This window comes from Thamnophis elegans, chromosome 4 (genome assembly GCF_009769535.1).
Source record: "Thamnophis elegans isolate rThaEle1 chromosome 4, rThaEle1.pri, whole genome shotgun sequence".
In the NCBI taxonomy this organism is placed as follows: domain Eukaryota; kingdom Metazoa; phylum Chordata; class Lepidosauria; order Squamata; family Colubridae; genus Thamnophis; species Thamnophis elegans.
The window spans coordinates 86,975,648-86,997,283 of record NC_045544.1 but is presented as its reverse complement, the minus strand read 5'-3'; the positions used below and the strand labels follow the sequence as shown (position 1 = coordinate 86,997,283).

At 37.3% G+C, this 21,636-nt stretch overlaps 1 protein-coding gene across 1 annotated transcript; it reads left to right on the top strand.

Annotated features, from left to right (window-relative positions):
- The first annotated feature begins 197 nt into the window (after positions 1 to 197).
- Positions 198 to 20,940, top strand: BROX (BRO1 domain and CAAX motif containing). Its single transcript, XM_032216529.1, is given in 15 exon segments — positions 198 to 317; positions 6,832 to 6,963; positions 7,058 to 7,089; positions 7,092 to 7,163; positions 9,895 to 9,991; positions 11,221 to 11,316; positions 12,781 to 12,853; positions 13,423 to 13,528; positions 15,409 to 15,498; positions 16,019 to 16,104; positions 17,333 to 17,414; positions 17,910 to 18,060; positions 19,944 to 20,068; positions 20,071 to 20,102; positions 20,349 to 20,940. Coding segments are annotated over 14 exon segments (1,230 nt in total). The 5' UTR covers positions 198 to 317; positions 6,832 to 6,862; the 3' UTR covers positions 20,436 to 20,940.
- Positions 20,941 to 21,636: the final 696 nt, after the last annotated feature.

Below are 21,636 nucleotides of genomic sequence, written 5' to 3'. Positions count from 1 at the left end.
GAGTCAACTAATCCCTCTCGCTCTGCTTCGCGGAGCAATTGGGGCTGCAAAAACCATGCCATCCTTCAGCGGGGGGGGGGGGATGACGCCTTGGCAAGCCGAGAGCCGCCCGACTCGATTTCGATGCTACCATTTATATGTGAAGCGCTTCCGCCCGGTTAGCGGGACCTTGCCAGGTCCAGGAAGGTCACGTGATTTTCGCCTAGGGAGTCGGGCGGGTTTCCTTGGTTATTATTGCCGAGGTCACCCTACAGAAGTTATCCTTTAACTCCTCTACAATTTTTGGATCTCTGGCATAGAGTAGAGAATCTTCCGAGGTGGGTGAGTGGTAGGAAGCTTCTATTATTATCTCGTAGGCGCTTGTATTTTGTCTCCTCTCTTTATACTGCACCTGAACGCTGGCAGTGATGAATCTTAGCGGCTTCCTGCTTCCCCGGATTATTTCTACGGTCAAGCCTTGCTTCCACGGTCGTGGAATCAAATACATTCAGTATAATGATTATTCCCTTTATTCTTTTGTGAAATATGCTCAGTTGAGAGTTAATTTCGAAACGAATGGCTGCCGTTTTCCCCACCGCCTTGCATTCCTAAGCTTTATTTCGTCTGTTCTTATGTATACACGATCAGTGGGATATTTCTGGGCCACTTAAGGACAAGACCATATGTAAATAATTATTAATTCTCCTTTTCCCTTTTAAGATTTCTTACCCTTATTTTACTATTACGATCCACAAGCTTTTCGACCACCAATCACAGCGTAATTTCAAGAACCGAATAGAATTAAAGCAATCATTTCCGCCTTGTAAGACTTTAACCTTAAACGATTTGTGAACATAGCAATCGTTTTAACTCGGACTGCTTTGTTCTTTCTCCGCTTGTTCGTCTATTGTTTAGTGTTTCCAAGACAGGACAAAGTGGGGCGGGGCTTTGTAAAATAGATGTAAACACAAGCCCTTTAGAAAATTAGAAGAGAAGCAGGTTTGATGTCGCTATAAACAGAAATAGAAGAAATGTGAATACTTTATATAGTAAGGAAGCAGCTAGTTTTAAAGTGGATTTAGTCTTAATTGACGAAATTAGTATGGTATTTTCAGATGATATCAATATAGAATCTCAGGCTAAACAGCTCGCGGGGAGTGAGAAAAACAGAGGATTATTCCCAAGCACTTACTCGGGATGTTTACATCGCATTTGTACCTAAAGCAGAGAAAGAACAATGAGGTTTGCCAGCTATGAGTGGGCATGGCCTCTGGCCTGTTAACTCAGCGGGTCCTCCTTCACTAGAATCAATGAGACTACTTAGGGTGCCAACAATCACGATGAGGAAAGAGCCTGACTTTGAGGCTTAAGGAAATCCCGCTGAGGCTTCAGCAAACGAATAAGGTTGGGGTGCATTTTGAAACGGTGGGTGAAAACCCGAAGAAGCCGTATTTATATATCCGATGGAAAACCCGTTCGGGTTGACGTACTTATGCTTCCTTTTGTAGCTAGTCTGTTGTGTTTCCGAGAGTTCAGCTGGGAATTGCTACAAATCGGGTCTCAGTGTGGTAGCTGTACTGCAGCGTCATTCAAACATATAGACTCCAAGGCCTGTCAATGAGGCTGGGACTAATCCCGAAGCATAAGGAGCACCAGGTTTCCAATATAGCCGAACCCAATTCGAAGGAGCACTTGGCAAAGTAGTTGATGATAGCCGGAAAGAAAGCGAGAGACCGAGTTTAATTCAGGTTATCCCCAAAACCGAATAGCTTGTTGATTAGAAAGCACACCATCGTGTCTTCGGGAAATGGCTTTAGGCATGCATTTGCCAGTGGAAACAGAAGGCTGGAAGAGGCGAGTCTCTTCCCTTGCAGAAAAACTGCCCAGGCTTGCATTTCAGCAGAGCCACCGAGAGGCGAACTGGGGCCTTGCCGCCTTCCTTTCATAGTTCTGGGGATGCGGCTCCTCCTCCTGAACTGATTTCCGTAGAGCTGTACGGTAGTGGCTACTGCTGACAAGAGTCCGCTGGAAATCGAGAAGGTAAATAGAGCAGCCCCACCCTAAGCAGAGAAGGGGGAGACCAAGTATGTTTTTGGGGGAGGCTTGGATTAATGCTGGAGGGGGGGGGGGGTGACTATTCACTTTGCTGTCTGCTAGGGAGGAAGCGCAATTACTGTAACGCCGGAGAAGGAGGCCTGTGTGTTACAATATATGATGGGCAGAATTTCTGAGCACTGAGACAAGCTCTTTTTAAAGGTTCCAGTGTTTTTTTCTTTGAAGCAAAAATTCAATACAGGTAGTCCTCGGCTTATGTGACCATTCATAGTTAGGGGCACTGAAAAACAGGTCTTGTGATGAGTTTTCACATTTAAGGACCAGTGCAGCATCCCATGGCCATGTGATCAACATTTGGATGCTGGGCAACTGGCAATGTTGGTTGCAGTGTCCTGGGGTCATGTGATTCGCTTTTGAGACTTTCTGACAACGCAGAAGCCAAATTCATTTAACAGCCATGTTACTCACTTAACAACTGCAGTGATTCACTTAATGTGGCAAGAAAGGTGTAAAATGGAGCAAAATTCACTTAACAACTATCTTGCTTAGCAGTAAATTTGGGGCTCAATTGTAGATGTAAGTCGAGGACTATCTGTATATGAAGGAGTATTACCTTGCCTCTTTTCCATTCTACGGAGTTTTAAATTTTGGCTGTTATTTTTTTTAAGGTGCAACTTGGGGAAATCTTGATTGATTATTATAACTGTGTGTAGTGGAGACAGCATAAACAACAAGGAAAATCTTTATCTTGCTCATTGTTCAAATTTCTGTCTGGGACTAATAAGCAAGCAATGCCAGAAGTTTCTTACATAATACTAGAGAAAGGTGGTGGGTTTATTTACTGTATTGCATTGGGAAAATATCTAAGGCTATATAGTATAGGTAATCCTCTACTTACACACCATTCATTTAGAGGCCATTCAAAATTACAATGCAGTGTCCCTGGTTATGTGTTCACCTTTTGTTATTTTCAAAAAAGCAGAGTCAATGGGGAAGCCAGATTCATTTAGTAAGCATTTTACTCACTTAATTGCAGTGACTCACCTAACAATGGCAAGGAAAGGTAGTAAAATTGGGCAAAATTAACTTAACTGTCTTGCTTAGCACAGAAATTTGGGTTTAGTTGTCCTTGTAAGTGAAGGACTATTTGTACAGTATGTCTTATCCTGGATCCACAAGAATCTCTTCCATTCTTTAGAAGTCTTCCAATTTGATACAATATAGGTAAAGGTAAAGGTTCTCCTCTCACATGCGTGCTAGTCATTCCCGACTCTAGGGGGCAGTGCTCATCTCCATTTCAAAGCCAAAGAGCCAGCTCTGTCCGAAGACATCTCCATGGTCATGTGGCTGGCATGACTAAATGTCAAAGGCACACGGAATGTTGTTACCTTCCCCCAAAGGTGGTTCCTATTTTATACTTACATTTTTACCTTTTTTGAACTGCTAGTTTGGCAGAAACTGGGACAAGTAACAGGAGCTCATTCTGTTACGCGGTGCTTGGGATTTGAACCGCCAAACTGCCAACCTTTCTGATCAATAGCTCAGCGTCTTAGCCACTGAGCCACCATCAGTCATTCTTGAAGGATTAGTATCCTAAAAGATAAAGATGAGCTAATTTAGGAGGATAACATTACAGCTGTAAGATATTTACTCTAACTACAATGGTTTCCACCAAGGTCCTCTGTTCCGGCGGGAACAGAGGTTTAATCCTATTGGTCGAAGGGTCTGACAGCTCCCTATAAAAGGGCTGCTATCAGACTCAATCTTCGCTGGATTGTTCTCACTTGTTGTATTCAATAAAGAGCTGTTGTTACAGTTAAGCCTGTGTGTGCCTATCCATTAATCTAACAACAGCTATGAAGTCCCAATAGCAATTCCAAAAGCAATTCTTCTGTGAATTCTGAAAGCAAACAGAACATGATACTATGCCAAAAACTTTTCTCCATTTTGTATTATATGTTGCCAGTTGCCAAGCACTCAAATTGTGATGACATGACCACAGGGGTGGTATGGTGGTTGTAACTTCAAAGACGAGCCACAAGTTACTTCTCAAAGATGGTCATAATTTCTGTGCAAATGGAAATAATGTATTAGGGGCAGCCAAATCGAGCAGGGACTAAAGTCTACTTGGAGCAATATACTGTATTATGGCAATTAAAATAATAATGTCTTACTTTAAGTTGTTACTGCGTCTATACAGAATAGGCTAACATTGTTTTTCTGCACTAGGCAGCTTTTCTGCAATAGAAACATGGGAGTGGAGACACTTAGCAGTTGAGGCTTTCTTCTGGCAATTTGCTGTCCTTTTGCAGATAAAAGCAAATTCACTCAACCTGGAATTCATTGTTTGTTGCTTCTTGTTCAATCTGCCTGACAGACGGGGATTCCAGTCATTTTATTCTCTCAAGAACCATCTGAGATATGTTGAACCTAGAGATTGATTAGTTCCAAATTCTGTAGACTGCATCTGAGTGGTTTTAAGCTGAAATCCTTGTGTCCCAGTTCAACATTGTAGTACAGTATACTGGCTCCTTACGTTCTCTTGGAGTAGAAACTGATGATGTAACCATGACAACTGCTTCTGCAGTTCTGAATTCTCTTCAGTTTTTGGATCTCAAGGATGCAGAGAGTTATCTGAAGAAGTGACGGCCAACCTCTCTTGGCCTTTCCTGACTGATTAAAATGTTCAGAAAGAACTGGTTCCATGTTTACGGGGTAATTAATGCTTGAAGGTAAATGTCTGTCTTCTTAAAAGAGGCAGTGATATGTCTGTTATTAACAAACTGTTTCTTCAATCTTAGTTAAATAACTGTCAACCATTTTCAAGAAGGAACAAAGGGGGAAAAACTTTGTCCCATATGTATATGAAATTATTATTTTTCTTTAAAAAACAGTTTGAAGTTTACTAAATGTAGTAAAAATTAAGACAAACTAAACAAAGAAAAAAGTTTGAAATCTGCAGAAAAAAGGTAAAAGAAAAAGGCAACAAAGAAAAAGGCCAATTTTCATCATACCAAGCATAAGCTAATATGCTAGCTTTTCATTCTCTTTTAAAGTTACAAATAAAAAAAATCTTTTCACCTCAGCCTAACTTGTATGCAATGCAGAAACCATCATCTTTACCATCCCCAATCCTAGTTCAGCAAAACATCCATTAGTTGATATCAGAAATAGCAATGTAATTTATCTCTCGTCAAAAGTTCAACTTTGTATTCTTTCTTTTGCTCTACATAGTCCTTACTTTTACACCATTTTATGGCATTGCAGGATTTGATCTTTCACCCCCTGCCTTTAAAGAAGCCAAGATTAAACTTTTCTACAACTTAAAAGGCGTCTTCACAGCTTTCACCAGTCTACTTTGTAACTCCCATAAAAAGCCATTATCCAGCATTGTTTGTCACAGCTGTTCTACGTCCAGTTCCTTTTCTTGATTTGTGTCTATATAAAATTAAAACTTTTAAACTTTAAATGTAAAGAAGGTTTAAAAAAATAACAAACAAATATAAAGAAGGAAAAGAAAGGAAATGAAAAAAGTGCAAGAAAGAAAAAAATTGAAAAAAGAAAAAAAATATGTGGTTTCCAAGATTCTTCACATAGTGTTCTTATGAAGGTTCCACCACTACTGGCAGCAATGATGTCATCTGGTGTTTAAATCCGTGGGAGAAGCAAAAAAAAGTCTAAAAACAATAAACATGTCAAATACAGTCATATTAAAAAAACCTATACACACCACTGCACAACATAAGAACTTCATTGTTCTTCATGAAAGACATTTTCTCTCCCCAGCACTTAGAACATATCTGCATACATTTCTGGAAACTATTTGAAACAGTTGTTTTCATAATCATAAGAAATTTACAATATTAAGGGAAGCAAAGGCTCTGCAGATAACAACTTAAAAACCATTACTTTATGAAGCTACTCTGAAAGTTATACTAGAAAGTAAAAAGTATTAATGATTGATACAGTTTGGATTCTACAGCCAAATAACTCTTGTTTGGAAAAAATGTTTAACATACAGAAAGTAGAACCTTAGTAGAAAAACATATTCAAAATTCATAAATAACACTAGTCAGCTTTTTCCAATGCTATATTGTTAGAGTTGGTCATGTTACAGAGTTCTACTTTCTTTCTATTAGCTAAGTGAGCTTCAATTATCTCTCCAAACAGATTTCTTTTCAGCAGACTGTAAGGGAGAGGCAACAACTGGCTGTTAATCATGTGAAAATAATGTGACCCATAGCAGGATCATATCCATAGTCCCTTTCATTATTGGCAAACTGAATGAAAATTAGCATTTCTCAAAGAGGAGCAAATGCTTTCAATCACATTAGGAGCATCTACAATGCTTCTCAAAATTTGTTGAGACTTGCATTTACCTTGCTTTTTTTAAGTTTTAGGTTTTAATTGTTTTTTATGTTTATTGCTCATATTAATACTAAACAAGATGCAACAATTATAATGCCACCTGGACTCGTATATGAGAGAAGCAGTTATATAAATCCAATTAATAACTATTGATTATTCTTAAAACAAGTGGTTTTCTTCCACAATTGTTAAGACTCTAAAATTTCAGTGCTGTACGCCACATCTAATATAATATTTCATATAGGGCAATCTTCTGTATGATTATTCAAACATCTGGCAAGGTTATTTTCTGTCTCTAACAAATATTATATGCATATGTGCCTGTCAATATATTTCTATAGAAAACTGTAATGTATTAAATAACTAGATTTTTAAATGTTGTGTTTGTAGTTATATATAAAATCAGTACTTTTCTATTCTTTATTTTAGTCTTGCTGTATTCTAAACTTTTAGGAGGAGAATGACTCATTGGTTTCATCGAAACCCTTTAAAGGCTACAGCTCCTGTCTCATTCAATTACTATGGAGTAGCCACAACTCCAGCTGCGACAAAAATCTGCAAGTAAGTGATTGTAAGAACATATGCAAATGTAAGTTAATATGAGAAAACAGTGCACTGAGAAATATCTTTTGGTCTTTTTTCCTCTTTAATATAGTGATTTAAGGTTATCAAGAGCACGACTCCTGGAACTTTTACTGATTTAAGTTGTAATCCAGATATGATGAAAAATGCAACTGATTCCTATTTTTCACTCTTGGAAGGTAAAAAAAAAAATCAATTATTTGGGAGGGTGAAGTTGCTCTAATTGTGCTGTTAAATTTTAGTGACCCAATTGCAAATACCTGAAAATGGTGAAGTGAAACCTCCTACTGTGAAGTGTGAAAACACAAAAACCAGAGTGTAAAACTAGTTTAAATCTTTAAAAAAATGCTTCACAGATGTTTCTCTTTAAAAATAAGAACAACTGCTCACCTACTGGCAAAGAGGAAGAAAAAAAAAAAAAAAAACCAAGCCCATGGCATTGATGTTGTGTTGCACAATGCCACAGTGATCATATTTCAGACATTCCCCCATATTAATTATAGTTCTTGCTTTCCAAAAGGTTGCATTTCCTTTGGTAGAAATTTCACGACATCATGTGTAGAAATAGGGCGTTGTGATAGGGTGTTGTGATTAATCAAAAATGCTTAATGTGTGTTCAGTAACTAGTAGGAAACCATCAGGCTATATTTATCACAGAGGTGTTCATTATTGTTTTAATTTTCAAGTTAGACTTTTTCCTTGATTTCAGAAATTGAACTGGCCACCTCATTCTGGTATTACTTTAAGTCTCATAGTGACAATTCCCCAGCTCCACTTCCAAGTTATCTTGATGACTATGGAACACAAGAAAATGAGTATCTCTGATTTGCAGAAAATGTAGAAGGACAAAAACAAGAAGGAATATTGCCTAGTATTTCATTATTTGTCCAAAGTTTTATAAAAATCAAAAACATTTTCATTCATTCCTTCAAAAAGCTTGTGTTCTTTCAAAAAGCTTTGAAAGACAAGAGAAATAACAGGCACTTCGTCCTGGTTTCTTCTGTTTTTCTCCAAAGCAATGCAAGTAAAGGGAAAGACCGTCCACCATACCCACGCATGGAATAAAGAACTACAGACTTGCCTTTTTCTCGAGGCTTCTGTGGGAGTGGGCAAAATTCTCTGAATGCAGTGCGGCCAATCTTTTTCCTGAGTGGATGCCAGGCATAATTGATGGCCAAGTGCAGCTTTATCCTTATGAATATATTGTGGAAAATAATGAGTGAAGCGGATCTTGGGGGTTTTCAGTGATATGCGGCCTTATTGTTTGGTCTTGAGTATTATACATATTTGAGAAATTACAATAGTCTGCTTTATTTCAATAATTTAAACACATGGTAGATAAAACAAACCAGTTAAATTGGAGGGATGAAGTAGCAAACTCGGGTTAGCATTGGTTTGTCTTTTAAAAAGTCCATATGAGTGCAGTAATTCTATGTCACCACCCCTGATTCATTATTCAAGCCAGCTACAGAACATGTTTTTTTTTTTTAGCATTTTCAGTCCTTCATTTAGATAGCAGATAGTTATATCTTATAAATGTGTTGTAGAAGACAGAACTGAGCATGTTCATGTACCCTTACCTACTGTACTTTAAGCAGTGTTTCTCAACCACAGCAACTTTTAAGATGTGTGGACTTAAATGCCCAGAATTCCCCAATCAGCATGCTGGCAGTTGAATTCTGGGAGTTGAAATCCATATTGCTCCTGAGGTTAAGAATCACTGCTTTAAACAACATCAACAGAGAGTTGCTCCTATTTTTGTCAAGATTTCTTCCTTTGAGAACTTTGCCCATTTCCAGCCCATTGAGTTTTTACTGCTAATTTTTATGTCTGCCTTTCCCCTTTCTTCGTATTTTAACAAACAGATTTTTAAAACCATGAATGCCATCTGCCACAAGGTATTTCAGTGCTATATTCCTATTCAGGGTACCATGCCATGTCTTCTTTTTCTTCTGCAGCCATTGTCAGTGCAGTGTAGTGCAGTGCTCATTTCCCATTACTCTGTCGGGGAACTCACTTGAATTTTTTTGCACATGTACAAATCGTGAAATATACTAAAATATCTTTATTTATTTAATTGATTTCTCTTGCTACCTGTCTTGCAAATGCAACTTTGGGTGGCTAACAGCCTATACAAATTCTCCATTAAAAATAACAGAAGGATAAAGGCCTATAATATTAGCCAAGGAAAAGCCAATAAACAATAGTAATAGTTATATTACTAATAGTTCACAGGCTGTATAACCAACCAACCTCTATGATGGAGCGCCTCAAAGTTTTCCAAAGACAAATAGAATCTAGATAATGCAATCTTAGCTATTCAAAGATTATCTTTTGGAAAGTAAATTTGCAATTAGTATAGCGTATATGCTGTATGTTGTAATATATAAACTGAATCTCTTCCATGTAATGGGGCTTCACCATCTGTTCCCCTTGTCTTTCAAAAGCCATTGGGAGGGCTTCTGGAATGATACATGCTAATGTAAGATCCCTCACATGAGCAGAAGGGCTTTTTGTTTGCATCAACTTCTTTTGAGATGAGGATGCACTGTTTTCTCCCCCCGCAACCCCAGGCCCCCTATACTTAGTACATTGTCTTTCCGGGCTCATTTCCTAGAATTCTTTATCTGGTGTTGCTCTGAGGATGGAATGTCAATTACTTTGAATTTAACTAAAGAAATTATTGAAATGACCTCCAAGTATAGTATAAACTGATCTCCAATCACCCAAGTGAAAAGGAACCCTGAGTCTAATTTTGGATACCCAAGCATTTTAAATATTAAAAAGTTTTATATTAACAGTCACATTATCAGTAGAAAAAGCAAAAAAAATATGAAGACAAATTATTATTTAAAGTGCATTTTTATTTGTAGGCGATGTGCTATTTTAATACTGAAATTATTTTAACAGGCTTTATAGTTGCTCTGGATAACTCTTCACAGGATAGCAAACTGAGATACATTCAGAATTTTAAATGGACAGACACATTGCAAGGACAAATACCAAGGTATACATATGATTTTCAAACTTTAAGGTAGTTCTTAGTACCAAAAGTAACTTAATGGGTTACCAAGATGATGTTATGGAATTGTTAAAAATGCTCTTACATTTTTTCATACCTTGAAAGAGCCATCTTATGACAGAAAATATTTTATTAGTGGGATCATCAGTTGAAATCTTAGTTTGCAATTATCTCCATGTGTGATTTTTGTTACGACTATCTTTTTTCCCCATTGTCTAATGGGCTATATTGTATACACAAATACAACCGATTAATGACATTTAGAAGTGAGTTATGTTTTGTAATTTTTATGCAATTATTTCTTAACATTATCTATATCTCCTTGGGATTTGTATAATTAAAAACAAGCCCTTGTATGGCAGTATATGCTTAGATAAATTAATTTAGTCAAGATGAAATTTATTTTTTCAGTATTATATTGGATCCAGCAAAGTTTCCACTTGTATAAAAAAAACCTATTGTTTGTAATTTAATAAGATAAAGGTAAAGGTTCCCCCGCACATGCGTACTAGTCATTTCCAATTCTAGGGGGCGGTGCTCATCTCTGTTTCTAAGCCGAAGAGTCAGCGCTTTCCGAAGACATCTCCGTGGTCTTATGGCCAGCATGACTAAACACTGAAGGTGCACGGAATGCTGTTACCTCCCATCAAAGTGGTCCCTATTTTTCTACTTGCATTTTTTACATGCTTTCGAACTGCTAGCTTGGCAGAAGCGGGGACAAGTAATGGGAGCTCACTCCATTACATGGTGCTAGGGATTCGAACCATGAACTGCCAACCTTCTGATTGATAACCTTAGCATCTTAGCCACTGAGCCACTGCTCCCTTTTGTATTTTAATAGTAATGCTCAATTAAACATTTTAAAAGAATGGTGATTCATTACTACTTCAGTATTTTCATTCTGAAGGGAAGAACTGTAAAGACACTATACTTTGGACATTCCTGACCAGACTAAAACAAAACATGAATTGTTTCAGTCATAACATTTTCACTTTTAAAGCTATTTAACTTCTATGTAACATTTCTATACTTTGGAGGTTTGCTCCCATCATTTGGGATAGGAAGGAATGAAAAAGAATTGAGCAGTTGAACTCAATATATTTTATAGCATTGTGCCTTAAGTCTTAAAGATAAGTGGAAGTATTGCAATGTTTTATACTTCAGAAGTGTTATAAACTCTGCAAAAGACAGTTTTTCCCCCTTTCTTCCCTTAGTGCCCAGCAAGATGCTGTGTTTGAATTAGTTTCTATGGGATTTAATGTGGCCTTGTGGTACACTAAATATGCATCAAGATTAGCTGGGAAAGAAGAGTAAGTATTTTCACTTTAATTAGAGTAATGTCAAAAGGTTAAAAACATACCTTAAGCCTATTTGAAATTGGTCGGTTTGGTTTTGCTAAACTGTTCATAGGATTGTAGCCTAAATTGCTATCGAGAATAAATCATTTCAATCTATTCAATTTTCAATTTTATTATTGTGAAATTGCGGGGGCCAAGCCTTATGCTTACAAATGTAAAGCAAGTTCAATTGCAATATCAGACTGTAAAGAGAGAAATAATTTTTGTCTAATTATTTGGGAATATTTTCTTTATATAATGTCCTACATGAATGACATCTTTTCAATATGTCTCTAGAAAGGTGATTTTCTTGCCCTGGGAAGCAACAGTTGATTTATTTAGAAAACCATTTTATGTATTTTAGTAGTTCAGTCTACAAAATTCATCCAAAATATGAAATTCAAAGAAAAAACCAATATAGTTTTAATAGCACCTGATATCACAATGTCAGAACATGATATGGTTTTACGATCAGTGTGTCTGATAAGTCCATGCTTTTCTCTTAGTTGGCTTTTTTTTTGGCGAGATACCTGTCAGAAGCCTTGATTTGACTGGATTCTGATTAGCTGTCAGCCCAGACTACAGGTAGTCCTCGACTTTTGATCACAATTGAGCCCAACAATTATGTTGCTTAGCAAAACAGTTAAGTGAGTTTTGCTCCATTTTACAAACTTTCTTGCCACAGTTGTTAAGCGAATTGCTGCAATTGTTAAGTTAGTGACATGGTTGTTAAGTGAATCTGTGTACCCCATTGACTTTGCTTGTCCGAAGGTGCCAAAGGGTGATCACATGACTCTGGAACACTGCAAAGGTCATAAATAGGAACCAGTTGCCAAGCATCTGAATTTTGATCACAATGGGGATGCTGCAGCAGTCACAAGTGTGAAAAATGGTCGTAAGTCACTTTTTTCAGTGCTGTTGTAACTTTGAACAGTCACTAAACAAATTGTTGTAAGTTGAGAACTACCTGTAGTTGCAGGAAAGTTGGCTGGTATCACTGTCGTAGCTTTTAGATGCCAAATAAAACATTTGAATTAGTAATGAATACCTTATTCAGTAATTAATTAATTTGATTAAACAATGAATGCCTTATCCAGTAAAACATTAGCCTGAGTGACATTTGCTGAAAGTTATTTCAGTTAAAGTACAAGAATATTGTGATAATCAGATTTTTAATCAGCGTTGCATCACAGTTCTGCATCCTAGAGTAGACAATAATGGGTTAGATGGACCAAAGAGGCTGACATTTGTTCTCTGTATTACTTAATTTTTTTCTGATTTCTTAGAAATATATTATTTGCTGAGCAAATATGAAATATGGAAACAACACTTTTAGAAATAGTAAAAGAACTTGGCTAGCAGTAATATTAAGAAATGTGATGGATGATGTTTAAAACTCCTGAAGTATTTCAATACTAATGAATTGCTAACGTTTAGTGTAACAGAAGTTGAAGCAAAAGATGTCCATCGCAGTATGAAAATAGCAGCTGGGATTTTCAAACATCTAAAGGTAAAACCCTCCCCCCCCCATGGCATTTTCTTTGACTTGAATGCAAGATTAAAACAGCAATTTTAAAAGCTGGCATAAAAGTGTGAAAAAGAAAGGTAGCATTAACCAATAGGGATAGTGCATATGTGGATTCTGAAACACTTCTTCCAAAACATTCCTGAAGCATGCACAACTCATTACTCTTCTTAGAAGTAGCTCATTAGAATTCACATGTTGTTTAAAAAGGCTTATTTAATTCATCGGGTTAAGAATAGTTTCAGATGTTCAGATAGAACGCACATCTTAGAATTGTTCACTTTGAAATTTACATGGGATATGAACATGTTTCCCAATATTCCTTGCTTAGAAAGTTAAAAAATTGTTCCTTAAACAAAGTGTTCCAATGAAGGAGATTTTAAAATATTAGATGCGATTCTTAAATCATAGATAGATATCTGGTAGAATGGTTGCAGTTTTCATATGGGTATGCTTTGTAGTTATTAAGTTGTCATAAATGTTTAGATGCTTCATTGGTTAATTAAATACGGGCACTGTTTTCAATACTAAAGTGATTTTTTTTTTTCATTTAGGAAAGCCATATCCCTAAATTGATCACTCCTGTAGAAAAGGGAAGGGATTTAGAAGCTCGACTAATAGATTCCTATATTATCCAATGTCAAGCTGAAGCACAAGAAGGTACTTACGCAATATTACTAACTTTGCATCTGAGAAATGTTGAAGGCTTCCTCCCTGAGCATTTTAAAACAATTTGCTCTGCTGGAGAACTGAATGGTAGAAATAGTCTGACATAATGTATTACATTGCCCCTTAATTCCTTTCAGATGCAGCATCCATGGAATTATTAATGAAAAGTACAATGTAATAAATCGTTTAATAAAAGGCACATCATGAATTTCAGAGGAAAAAAAATCCCAAAATGCAAGCCTACCCACATATCATCACAACATACCGTATTTTTTGGAGTATAAGATGCACCTTTCCCCCCCAAAAAAGAGGGTGAAGATCTGAGTGCATCTTATATACTGAATGCAGCATTTTTAGCCTACTGAAACCCCGCCCCCTTTGCAAAAATGGATGTGCAGAGGGTTTGGGAGGCTTGCAAAGTGCTCTTGGGGGCAAAAACGAGCAAAAAACGGGCTCTTTTTCCTCCTTTTTGCCCCACCCAGCACCCAGGAGTACTCTACAAGTCTCCCAAAGCCTCTGCACACACACACCCCTTTTTTTTCAAAAAATTGATCGTTTTTGTGAAAAACGGGCTGTTTTTTGCTCATTTGGGGGGGGGGGCTGTCCCCAAGAGCACTCTACAAGAATCCCAAAGGTCTGCATGCCCCCCTTTTTTTTGCAAAAAAACAGGCGTGCAGAGAGTTTGAGAGGCCTGCAGAGTGCAAAAACGGGTTTTTTTTAATCTCTTCAAAATTCTGGTGTGTCTTATACTCCGGTGCATCTTATAGTCTGAAAAATACGGTAATACTTGTCCAACACAGGTGGCAAAAGTATCTCTGATGATCTTAAAAATCTAACAGGGTCTTTTGCGGTGAAGAGGTGTATTAGAATTTATACTCCAATTTTTAGAATGGCAGCAGAACTTTGGCTTAGTAAGCAATTTACAAGCATGTATTTGCTTTGACAGAGATTAATCTGTCCATGCTTTACTGAGTATCTCACATTATATACATCAAATCCTCAAAGGTACAAGCAGAGTCCCACATAGAAAACAGAAAAAGTTACTTTAGGATTGATGTGATAAGTGTCATAGAAAATGGCAAGCCTTATACTACTTATGATATAAGTGTAATCCCATTTTTTAATTAGTCAGTGTTCACCAAAGTGTTAAAAAGAAGTCTGGAATCCATAACACTGGATAGGGGCAAAGGTTTCAATGGCCTCTTCCATTTCCCTACTCCATAAGTCAGTGACGTCACATAGCATCCTTGATTCTCACATTCCCTATGAGCATTTAAGAACATCTGTCGCCTCAATGAAACCATCACCTGTACAATAAATATGCTTTAACACCAAGCTTCACTAGACAGGTATCTATATCATGAAGTTACTGTAACAACCCCCCATCTTCCAAATATCCAGGCCATCTCCCCTATCAATGTGCCAGAGCAAATTGAAGTCCTGCTTTACACGCTGGCATTGTGGCAATCTGAGTCAGACCCAGGTCTGCCATCAAGAATTGTAAATTGCCATGGATTAGAACATTTCTATTCCTGTCCTCTTGACTATTTATTGTAGGGATTTCTTTTCCACATATGCATACAATGAACATGGAAATGGAATTGATTACAATCTCACACCCAAAACAATGTGCTTACGCAACAGTCCCATTCTCCAAATATTAGAATATAAATTCAAGGACAGAGACTCACTTCTCACATAGGCTAGAGTCTCAACTCAGTTTCACAATATTAGAAGTAAGAAAAAAAAGAAAGAAATATACTGCTTTCTAAGTAGCTTTTAGTGTTTAACAAATTGTCCATATTTATGCAATTAGAGAAATAAATGGGATACAAGGTGATGTTTATGGTAGCTTCTTATTTTTATCTTAGTGACAATTGCCCGGGCTATTGAGCTGAAACATAATCCTGGTCTAATAGCAGCCCTAGCCTACGAAACAGCCAATTTCTACCAAAAAGCAGGTATGTTATTATTACTTACTTAAAAGTTGGTGAATATTTAATACCAATTTTAAGGCTTAGAATCTTATCTGTGGACAGAGCACCAAGGAAGTACCATGGATAAAAAATGAAATCTCTGGCCAAGTAAACTTGCTCAATAATTATTTACTTTTGTTTTATGGTGACTGAAGGCAAGAAGTCAGCATACATCGTTCACTTTTATGGCTTGGAATATATCTCTGATTCATGGACAAATGTATCTTTATAGACAATGTTTTGGTTCTGAGCAGGACTCTAAAATACAAGATAGATCAACAATATCAGCAAGTATTGCAGGCCCAATTGGCAAAAAAAGTTCAGAACTATATTGGTTGGAAACACGTGGAAGTGGTCTTCATCTTGGATAGACAATAGCTAAAATGATGATGATGATGATGATGATGATGATGATGATGATGATGATGATGATGATGACAATGATTGCAAATAGATAAATTAATGAATAGGTTACTATTTTAAAAACAATGGTACCTTTTCCTAGATCAAATGTTATCTAGTTTGGATCCAGCATATACAATGAAATGGAGAAAATATCTTCAATTGAAGTCATGCTTCTATATGGCTTATGTGAGTATTTGGGGTTTTAAAAACAATTTTCAAACAATTTTCAAAGGGCTATGAAATTGTTACACAAAATAGAAATCTTATGTTATTCAAGCAACATTTTTGTAAGTCTCTTGGAATTCAAGTATTTATAAATCAAAGGCAACCCAACTCATAATGATTCCTAAACAATAAAATCCAAAACAATGAAACATGGTGACACCAGGGGATCAACATACTTAGCATTTTTAATACAGATGTGTTCTGAAGGCACTCAGTCCCCTAAACAAGAGCTTGTGGGGAAAGTGAAAGACAGCAGGAGCCAATCTGCTCTTATTGCCAGGAAGCTGCTATTCCAAAGCCAGGTCTTGGGACAGAGAAAACATGCATCCTGGGATCTATCAGATATTTTTTAAAGGTGGAGTCTGGAGTTTTCACCTCTGTTTGATCTTATTGGATCAACAGCAGAAGACAAGTGGTTTTTAATTTACACATACAAGCTTTTCCTGGTTCAATGGGACTAAGAGTGAAAGGGTATGTAGTAGACCTTTGTTTTAATGGACTTCAAGATAGTGTACTTTAGAGTTAATTGACCAAATCTGCATATCTGAGTTTTATCTGAATTTCGAGCAAGCATACTTTTCTCCAAATAATGAACCAAACCAGCTGTTTGGCAAATTGATGTTTGCTGCTTTCTTTCAAAGAGTATTCCCTGTTATCTGTAAAGTATATTTTCTCATGTATATTCTGTTTGCAAAATCCCATTTACCGATTAATGGTAAATTCAACAGTAAATGGTAAATTTAAACGATTTGAAGTAAAGGGCATTTCTTTCCCTCATGAGTCTGTTCAGCAAGGGAACAGTATATAGTATTGTCTCAAATAAGGGAATAAATATGGCAGAATATAAATACCCATTTTCATATATTTCATATATTTCATCATATTTTTTTCTTTTGCTATGTGCTGGGATAGCTGAGAACATAAAGCAAGTACTTTTCTTTTTTAATGAATTGTACTTAACTGCCATATATCAAAGTCTTCTACTGTAAATGCATTGGTGAACATGTGCAACTAGAACAGCCTGCCTTTATTTTGCAGAGTACCCTCGCAGTAAGAGCTATAGAAACAGCCAATTGCTCTCTCTTAGCTCTTGAAGTTCATTCTTCTGCTCTCACTGCTGAAGCAAGTAAGGAATTAAGGTAATTCCAGAGCATGCCAAGCATATTAAAGAAAATCTTGTTTTCCCCAGGCTTTTTGTTACCATGGTCAGACCCTCTTGGCCAGTGATAAATGTGGAGAATCTATTAGGTCTTTACAAGAATCAGAAAAATGTAAGTGCTTTTTCATAGTTTATAGAATAAATGGTTTCCCCTTGGCATTTCTAAAAATTAAAACCAGTAAATAATCAAGAAATCATAAATTTGAATAACTTTAATTCTTGAGAAGTATAAGGATTATTGATAGATTTACGTGGGGCAGTCTAATCAGGGAGATGGTCATGTCCTGTTTTTTTTTTAAAAAAATATTAGAATCTATGTTCATAAAAATTGTCATTTTGTTTTTATAATCAGATCTGGAATAAAAAACATAACAATAAACATAAAGCAATACTCTTTTTCCCAAAACTTGTTCTTTTTCCATGTAATTGTAGTTGCCATCCAACATCCCTGAGTAGCTAATATCCTTGTATCGGTCTTAACATTTTATTGACTGAATGCAGCATCTTGACTGAATGCAATAGATTATAAAGTGAAATACTGCACTTTATTCAAAATTGTACAAATAAGTAGTAAGAACACAGACTGACTCCTTGCTTTCTTGTAAAGTTTATGCCAAGGCAGAAAAACTATGCAAAGAATATGGTGAAACCAAAGGGCCAGGGACTACAGCGAAGCCATCTGGACATCTCTTCTTTATAAAATTAGGAACTGTATTGAAAATTGCCTTAGAAAAATCTCAGCGAGAAAATGGATTCATGTAAGTATATTTGTAATACCTTTTTCAAACAAATACACTATAGTATGTGGCCTTTTTAACATTTATTTAATAAATTGATAGACCACTATCATGTCTCAGGATGGCATACAATACAAAAACAAACATCCAGGAAAAAACTGACAAACTCTAGTAGATCAATTACTTTGGGAAATGACATTCACTGTAGTCCAAATCTTGGGGAAAGAGCCAGGTTTTAAGGCCTCATTTACCATACTTTTCGGAATATAAGACATACTTCCCCTCCCCCAAAAGTGGGTGTAAGTGTCGGTGCGTCTTATATACCAAATATGGCCATTTTTGGCCTCCCGAACCCCTGCCTGCGTGTCCCGTTTTTGCCAAAAAAGGGGCGCGCAGAAGGTTTGGGAGGCCTGCAGAGTGCTCCTGGGGGCTGGGTAGGGCAAAAAAAGGGATGCGTGGGGGGTTGGGAAGCCAAAAATGGACCAATTTTTCACAAAAACAGGCCTGTTTTTCACAAAAAGATGGGCTGCACAGAGAGTTGGGAGCCCTGCAGAGTGCTTCTCGGGGGCCAGGGAAGGCAAAAACTATTTTTTTAAACTTGTTTTCCTCTTCGAAATCTGTGCGTCTTATAGTCCAAAAATACGGTAAATAAGGTCAGAATGGAGTCATTCTAGAGCAGGAGTGTCAAACTTGCGGCGGCACATTGTCGTATCACAACCACCCCCCCCATGCCAGGGGTGGGCGTGATCAGCATCTGGCCCATGAGTTTGACACCCCTGTTCTTGAGGATAGATGCTGGGAGATGGCCTACTTCCTCAGTCCCATCAGATGACACTGCTAACAAGTGGGACTGGAGAATGCCAATTCTGACTGATTGAATGATATAGGCAGACAGTATAGAAAACAAATGGTCTCTCATATAATCGCGTTCTGTGTCTTGAAGGGCTTTATAGGTAATAACTACCACTTGTATTGTACACAGAAGCTGACTGGTAACTACTGCAGTTCATGAAACAACTATATTACATGGGCATACAATGAAATGCCCTTAACTGCCCATGCCACTGAATTCTGGATTACCTGCAGCTTCCAAGTGGTCCCCAAGATGTGTATGTGTGTATGTGTGTCCTAAAAGTGAGTTCAATAATGGGGTACTTAAATAAAGGACATATTTAAGCATCCCATTATTGGACTGCCTCAGCAAATTATTCTAGAGGTGTTATGGGAGGAAACCTGAGGCCTAATTGTGAAAGCTAATTGGGCAGCCCTGAGCTGGTCACCCTCTCTCAGTCTTAGGAAGGAGGACCACTTCTGAAAATGCCACCAGGAAAACTGTATGGACTCATGTGGGGAGTCACCAGGAGTCAACCCTGACTCAAATACAATGTTCCCTCCATCCTCTACAAATATGCCTTAAGGGAATGCTGTTTTAACATGCGGCTTCTTCACTGAGGAGAGAGTGTGTGTGTGTGTATGTGTGTGTGTAATTGCAATGTTAATCAATTCTAAAACAAACCGAGGCAGTTCTACCTTGAGCAGAATAATTCTTTAATTCTACAATTAACATTATTTAAACCATAATGTATAATGGAAGGGAAATTAGTTTTTTCCCTCTAACATTGACTGGCCACAATGAAGTAAATTGAGGAATCAATTTTCCATTCAGCCAGTTGGAGTGCTAAAACTTTGTCTTGGATTCTGTTTTGGCTTGTTTGTACATGTGATTATAAAAATAATCTTCGGTGTGTTTAGCAGCTGTCATATTTGTGAAAATGGAGTTCAGATTGTGAATTGCATGCAGTTATATTATGCAAGCTATGTGTAGCATTAATTTGCTCTTAAACTATATGGAATTACGTGGAAAAGAACTAGGGCTGCTAACATTCAAATTGGTTTTCTTTTAGTTACTTCCAGAAGATTCCTCCAGAGGCTCCCCAGCTTGAGCTGAAAGCAAATTATGGTCTGGTTGAGCCAATTGCTTTTGAATTTCCAGCTGTACATGCTCAATGGTCCCCAGAATCCCTTGCTGCATTGATCTCACCAAAAGACCAAAGGATGACAGTGTAAGAACACAAATTGGTTGCTTTTTTCATGTATTATCTGTAATGGTCAGTTTTTATATTGGTTCTCAGGATAAGAGAAATGCTGGGGATAGAGGGGTAGGTGACAAAGTCCAGTGAAGGGGGGGTGTTTATCCTTTCTCAAAGGCTATGTATTGAAAAGTTTAAGCTTTATTGCCATATTTTTTAAAAAAGTATTTTACTTTATTGTACCCCAAATCATCTTTTCTACTTTTCTTTTATTAATAGGCTAAACCAAAGGCAGAGGAAGAAGTGAAACCTGTGAAAGAACCAGATATAAAGCCTCAAAAAGACACAGGGTGCCAGATCTCATAAGATCCTCAATTGCAAACTCCTCCTCCTCATAAACCGCTTTCTGTAAACTTTAGGGATATTATTGCCTGTCCTGTGTGCTAGTTCTTCTGGCTGCCTTTATTGTAACAAAATGTATTCTTTTTCAATTGTGTGTGTGTCTGTGTGTGTGTGTGTGTGCGTGCGTGCGCACATGCACACGCACACACACAAACATAGGTACACATGAATATATACACATCTTTTCATTGGCTGGGTTGAATGGATTTCTTTCACAAGAAGAAATTGAAGAAGAGATTAAAACTAGATTGGAAGAAGATTGGGACCATAGTGGAAATTAGCATTTAGATGAGCTGGCATTAGATTCTGGAACAAATAATGGCGAATGCAAGGGATGAGATTGAGGCTCTGCTCAGGGTTTATAAGGTCTGCACAACAGTAAAGCAAACAAGACAATAATGAATTTGTTATAAAGACAAATTATTCAAGCCTCAAATTATTCAGAATAATATTACAAACAAGAGGAAAATACAGTTAAACACAGAAAAGTTTTAGACAGTATAAATTACATTTCTGCAGGACTACACTGTAGATTGCTGCCATTTTTGCACTTCAAATTTGGTTCCACCACAAAACCGTGCTCGACTAAACCGCGCCCGACTAAACCGCGCCACTGACGTCATCAACAGGGCGACAACAGCGCGGAGACAGAAGCACGCTGTAAACCCTAAACCTAAAATTAACCCCTAAACCTAACCCCCCTAAACCTAATCCTAAACCTAACCCTAAACCTAACCCTAAACCTAACCCTTAGCCTAACCCTAACCCTAAATCTAATCCTAACCCTTAACTTAACCCTAACCCTTAACCTAACCCTAAACCTAACCCTAAACCTAACCCTTACCTTAAGTTGAATCAGCTTGCTTTCAAAGCGCTATTTAAAGCGCCCTTCTTTCTCCGCGCTGGCTGTTGCTGCCCTGTTGATGACATCAGCGACGCGGTTTAATCGGGCGCGGCTTAGTCGAGCGCGGTTTTGACGGGTCACGTTCAAATTTTACAAATGAAATCATAGTAAAAGTGATTTCAAATGATGGTTGATTCTATAAGGTCACACTTTGTGGAATCACTTTTAAATACTGCTATGTCAAATCAATAAGGGTGTTTCCCTAAATAAAGAAGCTTCCCATAATCATTTGTTAAACATTTAGAATTATGACACAAGGAA